The 13,838-nt window shown below is 46.6% G+C and overlaps 1 protein-coding gene across 1 annotated transcript; it reads right to left on the reverse strand.

The window, feature by feature from the left end:
• Positions 1–7,716: 7,716 nt before the first annotated feature.
• cyp26b1 (cytochrome P450, family 26, subfamily b, polypeptide 1) lies at positions 7,717–10,528 on the reverse strand (the record flags this gene model as incomplete). The annotated part of the gene is made up of 4 exons (XM_080551021.1): positions 10,256–10,528; positions 9,652–9,807; positions 8,726–9,007; positions 7,717–8,130 (listed from the first exon to the last, which is right to left on the reverse strand). Exons 1-4 carry the CDS (start codon positions 10,385–10,387, stop codon positions 7,717–7,719), a joined length of 984 nt encoding a protein of 327 aa, XP_080407147.1. The 5' UTR covers positions 10,388–10,528.
• Between the last annotated feature and the right edge of the window lie 3,310 nt (positions 10,529–13,838).

Below are 13,838 nucleotides of genomic sequence, written 5' to 3' on the forward strand. Positions count from 1 at the left end.
ACACACACACACACCACACATGCACACACAGACACACACACACGCACACGCACACGCACACGCACATGCACACGTACACACACACACACCACACACACACACACACACACACACACACACACACAGACCCTGGCCCTCTCCAGCTGAGGTAAACATCCCCAGGGTGCAGGACGAGGATCAGAGGAACCCTGTGAAGGGGGGAACAGTCGGAGCGCTGACAGACGAAGTCCTCCTGGCCGCTGGAGAATGTGGCTGTTGACGTGACGACCAGGAAACAGAGGAGGAGGCGGAGACGCCGTCCCACGACTCCCAGGATTCCAAGTTCAAGGCCAAGTTCAAAAACGTTATGGTCCCATTATGTTTAGGGACAACATTTACATGTGTCTTGGGCTTCCTCCCTTGCTAAGAATAAGACACAACTTTGGCCGTCGCACACACACGCGGGCGCGTGCACACACACACACACACACACACACACACACATACACACACACACATGTACACACATACACACACATCCACACGTGTGTGCACACGCACACGCACACACACACACATACAAAATACAACCAAAGAAAATGTAAAGGTGCACATTGTAAAATAGTCCTTTGAAGAAGCTCTGTCTCTGCTCTGAACCTCGGGGCTGAATCTGGATCTGGAGCATTCAGCCTTTCCAGCTTCACCAGGGTCTCAGCTGCGCACCACCTGCATGCAGCACTGTACACACTCTACAACCTACTATGGAAAGGCCTATGTGTGTCACTCTATCAGTGTATGCTGTTGTTGTTGTTGTTGTTGTCTTTTATCTTGTTTGTATTCTTATGACATGCTGCTGTGCAACAAATTGCGTCGCTGGGACATTAAAGTTGTTCTGAGTGTGAATCTTAATAAACATGGTGTAAATCTGATCGTTATTACGATAACTTAACTGTGAAGCTAATGTATTTGCTTTGTGTTTGGTTTGTGCAATGTTTTGCAATAAAAGTCAGGAAATTAAGGGATTATGTCAATGAGAGTTTAATTTTAAGAAATAAAGGCCTCCCTCTAATATAAGCCTGCCTCCAACAAAGGCCTGGTGCTCTCTGCAGCTCAGTAAATAAAGGCCCCGGACAATATTAGAGGATTTACGGTATGTAAGTTAAAACGGAGGACGACCCCCCCCCCCCCCCCTCCCCATATTCATAGCTTTCAGTCACGTGGTTTCTTCCCTAGCAACCACCAACCTGACGGGCAAAAAGTATCATAGCAACATCGCTCAACATGGCTGCCTACTATTTAGACCACCTCACTCATGAAGAACTATCAAGATACACGACGGTGATAGGAGTGGAGCATTGACACCATTCAAATAGTGTTGGATTCCCTGTCTTCTACTCTATCCGGACACGTTGGAATTATTTTCCTAACCCCCGGAGAATCAAAGTTATTGACCTGCAAAGGGTGCCTCCTTGACCGGCTTTTCCCGTGAATAACACCGGTTATGGAGGTGGTACAAACATAAGACTATTATTGCTAAATTCACCATCAGTATACGGTCATTTTGAGCCCTAAACCACCGCGCTGACACCCCGAGAAGATATACTTTTAATATGAAACTCGATCAACCGGGCGTTCACCGGCTGCTGGACGAAACTCCCAACTCCCGCTGTCAGCGAGGCGAGGGAATATTTATATCCGGGAATTCGCTCCTTGCTGTGTCCACGGTGATAGGAGTGGAGGATCGACTCCATTCAAATAGTGTTGGGTTCCCTGTCTTCTACTCTATCCGGACACGTTGGAATTATTTTCCTAACCCCCGGAGAATCAAAGTTATTGACCTGCAAAGGGTGCCTCCTTGACCGGCTTTTCCCGTGAATAACACCGGTTATGGAGGTGGTACAAACATAAGACTATTATTGCTAAATTCACCATCAGTATACGGTCATTTTGAGCCCTTAACCACCGCGCTGACACCCCGAGAAGATATACTTTTAATATGAAACTCGATCAACCGGGCGTTCACCGACTGCTGGACGAAACTCCCAACTCCCGCTGCGAGGCGAGGGAATATTTATATCCGGGAATTCGCTCCTTGCTGTGTCCACGGTGATAGGAGTGGAGGATCGACTCCATTCAAATAGTGTTGGATTCCCTGTCTTCTACTCTATCCGGACACGTTGGAATTATTTTCCTAACCCCCGGAGAATCAAAGTTATTAACCCGCAAAAAGTGGGTTTTGCCCGTGGGTTTTGCCCGCAAAAAGTGCCTTTTGCCCGTCAGGTGGGCGTTTCCACTATGCTGTGACGTCACATGAAAGCTATGAATATAGAGACATTATTAGCTGGAACTGCATTGATTGGTTCATGTTGATCACCTGTAGTTTATTTGTACTTAAACACACACACATGCATGGATTGTATATGATATGGGCCTGTCTGTGGGGGAGTGTTGTGGAATGGCTCTTGTGGTCTGTGACCTGCCCCTTGACTTAAGGCCAGGTGACATCATATTGGGCTCTCCCCTTTTCACCCATTGACCATCTCTAGTGAAGGTGATAGGCTATGGTCTGGGGTAGATATTTGCATATGACATGAAAAGGACAGCACAAGGGCAGATCTGGGGCTCTTCTCTCTCACCTCTTGACCAAGCAGCCCTCTCTCTCTCTCTCTCTCTCTCTGTCCCCCTCCCCCTCTCTCTGCTCTCTCTGTCTCTCTCTGCCAGACCAGCGTCCAGCTTTGATGTCTGTATACTTTTGTATTTTGAATAAATGGTCTTAACCTGCTCAATAACTATTCTTCATTTTAGTAGCCAACAGGTTAGAAATATACAACACACCCAACACAACATTGATTGGTTCATAGATACTGTATACCCAGAGCCTCTCTTGATTGGTTCATAGATACTGTATACCCAGAGCTTCTCCCGACTGGTTCATAACCTGAGATATCAGAAGAGAAGGTTATCTGAATATAGGGTCATCTGAAGAGATATCTGAATGTGTGAGATATTAGAAGATCGGGCTATCAGAAGAGAAAAGATTCCAGAAGAAAGGGCAAGACACCGGAGCACTCGTATCTATAACAAACGCAGAGATTGTATGAGCCCCGCCGTCAGTCCAATGGGAGCGTCAAGCACAGCCTTTCCGTAGAAATACATTGCTCCCTGTCTAACGTTATATATCTAACGTTACATGTTTTAAGGCTGATCTGTGCATGATAGTGCTGCATTTTGACATAATTCTTATCGCATTTCCCCCCGTTGAGCTGTATACCGGCACTTATTAAAGTGATGTCCTCTTATGACACTTAACTCCTCCTACTCTCGCCGCTCATTTTATATATTATATACATATACATACATACATATGTTAATTGGACAAAAACGTTGTAATCCCTGTAAATGTTCTATGCACATGCAGCTTTATGCTCAAGGCCCAATTACTGTACGGTTCAGAACTAGGTAGCACCCTGTGTTCTCAGCGTGCGGTAAAGTGCGGTAAAGTCACTTCTCTTTTATGTCTGCTTGGTGTGGTCTGACCTCGTCACCTGAGCTAGGCGTGAGGAAGAGGAGGAGATGATGAAGGGAGAAGCCATCGTCAAACTTTTCACATTATATTTTATTTCAGGAGTACATTGAAGAATCACGGTAACAAACAAAAAAGATGAACCAAAACAAAACAAAAAAACATTCATATTGAAACTAAGTGGAGAGTGGATCTGTAAAAGACTTACACACAGTATGTACAGACAGACAAACATCGCTCATCAACATAGAAAAAGAAAATGTAGTCGTATGGCACTCATAATGAACATACCTCGCAAGTGCTTGTTGTTTTTATTAATATTAACTGAATGCAGTGATAAAAGTAATAACAAAATAATAATTACTACAATCCCATAAACAATATTAACATTTAATAAACACTGTTTACAATATAGTTGAAATTCATATCATACTAAATATAACAATATTTACCAACATACTTTTATTTATACTAGAACTCTAATCTGAAATATAATAAAAATAGCACTTAAAATAACATTTTATTACAACAACAATATTAATAGTAATAACAATAATATTAGGATATTAGAGATTGTGAATAGGTGTTACCCCATGGCTTACTAAACAGAGTAACACCCCTCTTTGTGTTTCACAAATGCAAATATTAGCTAAAAAAAAAAGAAAAAAAAAAGGCGAATCTCATTTTGCAAACTATCATAGCGATCTAGATCTCTCAGTTAGGAACATGTTGAGAGAAAGCAGCAGACATGTGTCATTATAACGACCAGTGGTGTGGTTGGAAGTGTCCTATAGGTATGATCTGTGGAACACCTAGACAAGAGTTCAGAGGTCAGAGTTCCGCTCCCACCCTGGCTCCGCCCTCCATGGACTCAGATAACGTGGAGGACTCCGGAATGTGTTTCAACAAGGCTTCCGGAAAAGAGCTTCTGCAGAGGCTTCCGGAACGTCCGTGAGTTTGTAAGGTTCTCGTGATGTCACAAAGGGCCTCTTCTGATCCCACTGTGCAACCGTCTCACATTCTGATCTCCATAGTAACCTCTCCATAGTAACGTTATCTCTCCATAGTAACGTTACCTCTCCATAGTAACGTTACCTCTCTATAGTAAAGTTACTTCTCTATAGTAAAGTTACCTCTCCATAGTAAAGTTACCTCTCTATAGTAAAGTTACCTCTCCATAGTAAAGTTACCTCTCCATAGTAACGTTACCTCTCAATAGTAAAGTTACTTCTCTATAGTAAAGTTACCTCTCTATAGTAAAGTTACCTCTCTATAGTAAAGTTACCTCTCCATAGTAAAGTTACCTCTCTATAGTAAAGTTACCTCTCTATAGTAAAGTTACCTCTCCATAGTAAAGTTACCTCTCCATAGTAAAGTTACCTCTCCATAGTAAAGTTACCTCTCCATAGTAAAGTTACCTCTCTATAGTAAAGTTACCTCTCTATAGTAAAGTTACCTCTCCATAGTAAAGTTACCTCTCCATAGTAAAGTTACCTCTCCATAGTAAAGTTACCTCTCCATAGTAAAGTTACCTCTCCATAGTAAAGTTACCTCTCTATAGTAAAGTTACCTCTCCATAGTAAAGTTACCTCTCCATAGTAAAGTTACCTCTCCATAGTAAAGTTACCTCTCCATAGTAAAGTTACCTCTCCATAGTAAAGTTACCTCTCCATAGTAAAGTTACCTCTCTATAGTAAAGTTACCTCTCCATAGTAAAGTTACCTCTCCATAGTAAAGTTACCTCTCCATAGTAAAGTTACCTCTCTATAGTAAAGTTACCTCTCCATAGTAAAGTTACCTCTCCATAGTAAAGTTACCTCTCCATAGTAAAGTTACCTCTCCATAGTAAAGTTACTTCTCTATAGTAAAGTTACCTCTCTATAGTAAAGTTACCTCTCCATAGTAAAGTTACTTCTCTATAGTAAAGTTACCTCTCCATAGTAAAGTTACCTCTCTATAGTAAAGTTACCTCTCTATAGTAAAGTTACCTCTCTATAGTAAAGTTACCTCTCCATAGTAAAGTTACCTCTCTATAGTAAAGTTACCTCTCCATAGTAAAGTTACCTCTCCATAGTAAAGTTACTTCTCCATAGTAAAGTTACCTCTCCATAGTAAAGTTACCTCTCCATAGTAAAGTTACCTCTCCATAGTAAAGTTACTTCTCTATAGTAAAGTTACCTCTCTATAGTAAAGTTACCTCTCCATTGTAAAGTTACTTCTCTATAGTAAAGTTACCTCTCCATAGTAAAGTTACCTCTCTATAGTAAAGTTACCTCTCTATAGTAAAGTTACCTCTCTATAGTAAAGTTACTTCTCTTATTTGTAGCTAAACACTCTTAGAAAAAAGGGTTCAAAGGGGTTCTTTGGCTGTCCCTGTGGGAGAACCCTTTGAAGAACCTGAATGAGTTCCTTCTGGGTTCCGTTTAGAACCTTCTGGAACCTGACAGGGTATTTTTCCAGGTGTTCTCCCCCAAAGGACAGCCCAAGGACCCTGTACGGTTCGGTACTAGGTAGCACCCTGTGTTCTGAGAGTGTGGTAAAGTGTGGTAAAGTGTGGTAAAGTCACTTCTCTCTTTTATCTCGATTTGCATTTTCGTGTTGACAGGAGGAGCAGCGCGTTCTCAACAGAGGAACTCTGCTCCAAGGGAAAGAAAATATACAATATCAAAAACAAAAACAAAAACAAAAGCAACTCTTAAGCAGCATGTATGTAGGTCTCCTCCTCCTCCTCCTCATCTCTCTCCTCTCCTTTAGCTCTCCTCCTTCTCTTTTCTCTGTCTTCTCTCCTTTAGCTCTCCTCCCTCTCTTTTCTCTCTCTCTCTCTCTCCCTTTAGCTTAGGCAGTTCTGTTTTTCTGTTCAGATCAAGTTCTCCCTATAGTGTGAGGAGTCCAGGCCACTGCGTGAGACACAAGACAGTCATTGGCTGGAAGAGGCATGTCATGTGACATGGCCATGAACCGAAGCACAGGTTTGAAGGGTTGGAAGGGAAGAGAGGTGATTATGACGTATCTGATAGTCTTTTATGTGCAGACAGAGTAACAAAACAAAAACAAAAAAAACAAAAAAAGTAAATGTTTGTTTTAATTCAACAGGTCAGTCCTTCTGTGCTGCTTACACACCTGAGTTTAGACACACACACACACACACGCACATACACACACACACACACACCCCAAATATGTCCGTTCCTGCTCCCTCTGCCAACCTAGCATCCCTGAAGTCTTGTATGAACGCACTAACCCTAACCTTACGATCTGACCTTTTACCCTGACCCTAAACATCTCACCACTAACACTAACCCTAACCCTGCCGATCTGTGCATGATTTAGCTTGCCTTGTTCCCATGGGAACCAACAGCGAAAGACAGCACAACTACTTAGACCTAAACTACAAGATTTTTTTATATCTCCATCTCCAACTCTCCTGTCACCACTGCTCATCTCTCCATCTCTCTATCTGTCTGTCTGTCTGTCTATCTATCTATCTATCTATCCATCTATCTATCTATCTATCTATATCTCACAATATGTCTATGTATCTATTTATCTGTCTATCTGTCTATCTATCTGTCTGTTGATCTGTTGATCTACCTATCTATCTATCTATCTATCTATCTATCTCTATCTCTATCTCTATCTCTATCTCTCTCTCAGTCTCTATCTCTCTCTCTATCTATCTATCTATCCATCTATCTATCTATCTATGATCCCCTCTCTCTCCTGGTCAGATACCAATGTCATTACCACTACCACCCCAACGCTTCATTCGTTGTTTACCCTGTTTCATCCCTCCTTCTCTTTCTTTCTCTCTTTCTTTATCCCTCTATCCATTCAAACACACTCTAGGAAACTGCTTCTCATTAATTGTGCATAACTTCGCCTAACCGTACTTTCTTTAATCTCTTTTTTCATTATATTACATAACCTTTTTTCATTTTATACATAGTTTTGTATATTTCTTTAAAAAAAAAAGAAGAAAAAAAAAAGAATAGAGAATATAATATAAACTTTTTGGCAGCTTCTGATTTCTCTCAAGGAAAGTCTTGGGACTGAGCCCCCGGCCCAACCCAACCTCCCCCCAACCCCCCGCCCCTTACCACCCCCCCACCACCCACCCCCCACCCCCCTTGCCTCTCCTTCCTCCAATCCCATTCGCCGAGATCCCGACCGCCACCGCCCCCGCCTCCCCCCCCCTGCCCGAGCGAGCCGACCGATCACACGGCAGCTCCCAGCATCTCGTCGTCCGACTTGGTGTCCGACGACGTGGCGACCAGGATCTGGTTCTGGTTGGAGTCCAGGCCGTAGAACTTCACCTTGAGGCCGTCGACCGGGTGGACCACGGGCACGGTGATCACGCGGGGGAACGTCCGCGTGGCCAGCTCGAAGCGGCTGGTGCTCGCCAGCTCGATGGCCAGGATGCGGAGGAACAGGGTGGCCAGCTGCTTGCCCAGGCAGGAGCGGACCCCGCCTCCGAAGGGCAGGTAGTGGAAGCGGCCCTCCTTGTCCTCGCCCCGCTCCGGGCTGAAGCGGTCGGGGTCGAAGGCGTCCACGTCCTTGAAGACGGCCGACGTGTCGTGGGTGTCCCGGATGCTGTACATCACGCTCCAGCCTTTAGGGATCTGGACCCCCTGGGGAGGAGAGGGAGAGAGAGAGGGGTGGAGGGGTTAGACACCAGAGAGAGAGAGAGAGAAAGAGAGAGAGAGAGATGGAGGGGTTAGACACCAGAGAGGAGGGAGGGGTGGAGGGATAGAGGGGTACTTTCTGTCTTCAAGTGTGTTTGAGCGAAATAGAGATAGAGAGAAAGAAGTGGAGTGAGACAAATACACAATACTCAAAGAGAGAGAGAAGTGAACTAAACACAAAGAGAGAGAGAGGGGGGCGGCGGGATAAAAACAAACAATGAATGATACAGAGAGACAAAGACAGAGAGAGAGAATGACAAATAAGGAGAAAGCGATGGTGTGGCTCGAGAAGGGAAAACAACGTGACCCACTTCTCCATCCACCCCCTCCTCACACACAAGAACCCCCCTCACCCACTCCCCCCAGACACAAGAACCCCCAGACACAAGAACCCCCAGACACAAGAACCCCCAGACACAAGGACCCCCACAGACACAAGAACCCCCAGGGTCCCCCCTCCCTGCCCCTCCCCGACTCCCCCCAGAGACAAGCCCACCGCCCCCTCCCCCACCACCACCCACCCCCTCCCCCCTCGACTCACGTCCAGCTCGAAGGTCTGCATGGCGGTGCGGTAGCCCCCGGAGACGGGCGTGAACAGCCTCAGCACCTCCTTGATGACACAGTCCAGGTACTTCAGGCCGCAGACCGTGTCCAGGCGCAGCTCCTCGTCGCAGGGGCAGCCGTTGGCCAGCAGGCCCCTCTGGCGGAGCTCCTCCCGCAGCTTCTCCAGCACCTCCGGGTGCTTCAGCAGCTGCATGATCAGGGAGGTGCTGGCGCTGGCCGTGGTGGCGAACGCGGCGAAGATCAGCTCGATGGTGGACTCCTGAGAGAGAGAGGGAGAGAGGGGGGGGGGGGGTTGAGTTTTATGGAACGAGTAGTAATTGGATAATGATGATAGTTGCGTTGTGATGACGTGATGTTCTTGCAGGGTGTGCTTTTGGGGCCGTGGTGTTTTGGGATGGCACACAGAGAAAGAGAGAGAGACAGAGAGAGAGAGAGAGAGAGAGAGAGAGAGAGAGAGAGAGAGAGAGAGAGAGAGAGAGAGAGAGAGACAGACAGAGACAGACAGAGAGAGACACACACACAGAGCTAGAGAGAGAGAGAGCAACACAGAGAGAGACAGAGAGAGAGAGAGATAGACACAGCGACAGAGAGACAGAGACACAGAGAGACAGAGAGAGAGACACACACACAGAGCTAGAGAGAGAGAGCAATACAGAGAGAGACAGTGACAGAGAGAGAGAGAAATAGAGAGAGACAGAGACACAGAGAGACAGAGAGAGACACACAGAGACAGACAGAGACAAACAGAGAGAGAGAGAGAGAAAGAGAGAGACACAGAGAGACAGAGAGAGACACACAGAGACAGACAGAGACAAACAGAGAGACAGAGAGAGAGGGAGGGAGGGAGGGAGGGAGGGAGGTAGAGGGAGGGAGGGAGGAAGGTAGAGGGGGAGGAGAGCCTACCTTTAGCTCCTGCATGGTGAGCTCGGTGCCGTTCTCCTTGGCGCTGGCCAGCAGGATGTCCAGGGCGTCGGCGTAGTCCTTAGTCTGGCAGCTCTGAGGCTTCTCCCTGATGGCCTTCTCTATGCCCTTCTGGAGGGTGTCCCTCGCACGGATACCCTGCACACACACACACACACACACACACACACACATTTTAATATTTGGTTCAACTGAATGTGTGTGTGTGTCTGTGTGTGTGTGTGTGTGTGTGTGTCTGTGTGTGTGTGTGTGTGTGTGCGTGTGTGCGTGTGTGTGTGTGTGTGTGTGTGTGTGTGTGTCTGTGTGTGTGTGTGTGTGTGTGTGTGTCTGTGTGTGTGTGTGTGTGTGTGTGTGTGTGTGTGTGTGTGTGTGGGTGTACGTGTGTGCATTTGCATGTGTGTCTGTGTCTGTATTCACACACACACACCCTTTTTACTCGTTTTAATTGGTTCTCAACTGAATGTGTGTGTGTGTGTGTGTGTGTGTGTGTGTGTTTGTCTGTGTGTGTGTGTGTCTGTATTCATCCCACCCCAAACACCCGCCCCCCACTACACCCACCACCCCCCGCCCCGCCCGCTACACCCACCTTGCGGTACCCGCTGAAGGGCAGGTCGATGGGCAGGGTGAAGACGTTGTCTACGAACTCCTGGAAGGTGTGGAAGAGGTGCCTCATCTCCTCGTCCGACACCCTGAAGCCCAGCAGCACGCGCACGGCCATGGTGAAGGACAGCCGCTGGGACTCCCGGTACACGTTGATGGGCTCCGGGTGGCTGCTCCACACCCTCAGGCTCTCCTGGATCACCTGCTGGATCTTGGGCAGGTAGCTCTCCAACGCCTCGTGGCTGAACACCTTGGCGAACACCTGGCGGGGGAGAGGGGGGAGGGGAGAGGGGGGAGAGTAAGGTGAGGTGGGTTGCTAGAGTGTGTGTGCTGTGAGTGGAGGATAGAAGGGAATACCTGGATGGACACACTCACACACACACCTGGACAAACACACACACACACACACACACACCTGGACAGACACACACACACACACACACACCTGGACAAACACAAACACAAACACACACACACCTGGACAGACACACACACACCCTTTTGAACAGCACTCAGCTGTGTCTAAGCATGAGTGACAGTGTGTTTAAAAGAGAAGCGAAAATTATGTTCATATAGGTTTGATAAGCCTTGTTGATTGATTTCTGTTCGAGTGTAAATGTGTGTGTGTGTGTGTGTGTGTGTGTGTGTGTGTGTGTGTGTGTGTGCGTGTGTGTGTGTGTGTGTGTGTGTGTGTGTGTGTGTGTGTCAGTGAAGGTAATACAAATCAAAAGTTTCCAACTCCAGGTAAAATGTACAGTAGGTCATGAAGAATGGGCTCGCTGACAGACAGACACACAGACACACACACACACACACACACACACACACACACTGATAATTCCACTCTTTCTCTTTATCACTCTTTATCCCTCTCCTTTTCTGTCTGTACCCCCCAATTTCTCTCTCTCTCTCTCTCTCTCCCAGTCTGTCTCTCCTCTCCTCCCTCCCTCCCTCCCTCCCTCCCTCCCTCCCTCCCTCTCTCCTACAATAGTACTAAAGTAGACAGTAGTACTCTTTCTAGTTCACACACTCACACACACACAGACACGCATGCACGCACGCACACACACACACACACACACACACACACACACACACACACACACACAGTAGCAGAGGTCTGTAGGCTTCTGTGTGACAGAACATAGTACGGCCCAGTCTGAGGGGGTAACCACAGGTTATACTAACACACACACACACACATACACACACACACACATTCAGCCACCCGCTGACACCCCTGCCCTGCCAGCCTTGGTATATCCCAGCAGCTCAGCTGTCAGTCACACACAGCCTAATGCCCTGTCACTCTGGGACACTGCAAATACTACACGGGGGGAGGGGGGGGGGGGGGGGGAGGGAGGGAGGGGCTCTCAGAACTCTGTCTGAATCTTCTCTTCCCCCCCCGGTTAATAATTTCCATATGTCTTAAATTATAGGAAACTGCTCTATGCTGCTGGTTTGACCTGTAAAGAGTCCTTTCTCCCCCCCCCCTCTCTCTCCCCCCCCCCTCTCTCTCTCTCTCTCTCTCTCTCTCTCTCTCTCCTTCACTCTGTCTTTCTCTCTTGCTCTCTTTCTCTCTCTCTTTCTCCTTCTGTCTCTCCCTCTATCTCAATTTCTCTCACTCTCTTTCTCTCAGTGTCACTCTCTTTCTCTCTCTCCCTCTCTCTCTCAGTTTATCTCTCTCTCTCTCTCTCTCTGTGTAAAACACAGCAGTTCATTCTCAGTGTCAGGCTGTAGAGCAGCAGCAACATTAATAGGTTAACGCCCTCTAGTGGTCAATGAAGAACCTGCAGGGTTTACGCGCATAAACACTCACACACACACACACACCTCTCTCTCTCTCTCTCTCTCTCTCTCTCTCTCTCTCTCTCTCGCCCGGTACAAGAGGATTCAAGTGGTTGAAAAAGGAAATGAAATGTATATCCATACTAGTAAGAACAACACTTGTAAGCATCAACAGTCTGCAGTGGAAATGCTCAGTTGGAATCTGAGTCGCACTGGTTTGAGCTGCGCTTGCTCAGTTGGAATCTGAGTCGCACTGGTTTGAGCTGCGCTGATGGTGAGCAGCCATCTTGGCTCAAGTGCAGTGGGTTAGTTTCCTAGTTCAACATGGGGTTATCTGGAAACTATGTTCCCCTCGGGGGTCAATGTGGTGTGCATACAGACTGACTCTCTCTCTCAGGGGCTGATGGAGAGTCAACCACAAACATACTGTACAGATGATCCCTGTCTCAACCACACACACAAGCACACACACACACACACACACATGTATATATACATACGCACTTACGCAGCTAAACATGCACACACATATGTACACACACATGCACACATACTGTACACACACACATGCATACTGTATACATAAGCACTTATGCAGGCATGTATGCACACACACACACACACACACACACACACATGCTGACACACACACACACAATGCTGGATTAGACTAAGATCATGTACTATAAAACCCTGGTCTCTCTCTCTCTCTCTCTCTCTCTCAGTGTGTGTGAGTTAACAGTGTCAGGTGATCAGGAAGGGCTCCATGCCATACTGGACTGTGGGACCCCCCCTGCAGAAGGAGTTGGAGCTCCTCCCTCCAGACAGGTCTTAAAACTAATCCGGGATTACAAAGCATCTTCAATGGAGATTTTACATTGAGGTTTAAACCTAGTCCAGGATTAAACCTAGTCCAGGATTAAACCTAGTCCAGGATTAAACCTAGTCCAGGATTAAGCCTAGTCCAGGATTAAACATAGTCCAGGATTAAACATAGTCCAGGATTAAACCTAGTCCAGGATTAAACCTAGTCCAGGATTAAACCTAGTCCAGGATTAAACCTAGTCCAGGATTAAGACTAGTCCAGGATTAAGCCTAGTCCAGGATTGAATCCTAGACTAATATTTTAGTCTAGGATTAGTTTTAATCTGTGTCCATGAAACCAGCCCTGATAGAGTGAGTTAGTCCAGGACGAGGCTGTGTCTGTGAAACTGGCCCATAGAGTCCCATAGAGTCCCATAGAGTTCCATAGAGTTCCATAGAGTCCCATAGAGTCCCATAGAGTCCCATAGAGTTCCATAGAGTTCCATAGAGTCCCATAGAGTTCCATAGAGTCCCATAGAGTCCCATAGAGTTCCATAGAGTACCATAGAGTTCCATAGAGTTCCAACTTGTAGGACTAAAAAATTTGATGCCTCTTGTGTCTGTGCTGTAATTAGCAGGCTGGACTGGCACAGATGATTGCACTTAGCACTTTCTACACTCAGCTATTTGCTCGTCCTTTGTCTTCACATGGAGTGACGTTGCGCAGCGCTGTGTTGTATTGTTGTCTCTGTGTCCTGTCTGCTATGATGTCTTTCATGTTGTATTTATGATGGATTGAATGTGTTTTTAATACCAGGCTGCAACGAAATTTCTCCTAGTGGGATAATAAAATGTGTGACTTGCCTTGACTCTGTCTCTCTCTGTCTCTGTCTCTGTCTCTGTCTCTGTCTCTGTCTCTGTCTCTGTCTCTGTCTCTCTCTCTCTCTCTGTCTCTCTCTCTCTTTCTCTCTCTCTCC

This window comes from Nansenia antarctica, assembly GCF_963989245.1.
Source record: "Nansenia antarctica genome assembly, contig: SCAFFOLD_601, whole genome shotgun sequence".
In the NCBI taxonomy this organism is placed as follows: domain Eukaryota; kingdom Metazoa; phylum Chordata; class Actinopteri; order Argentiniformes; family Microstomatidae; genus Nansenia; species Nansenia antarctica.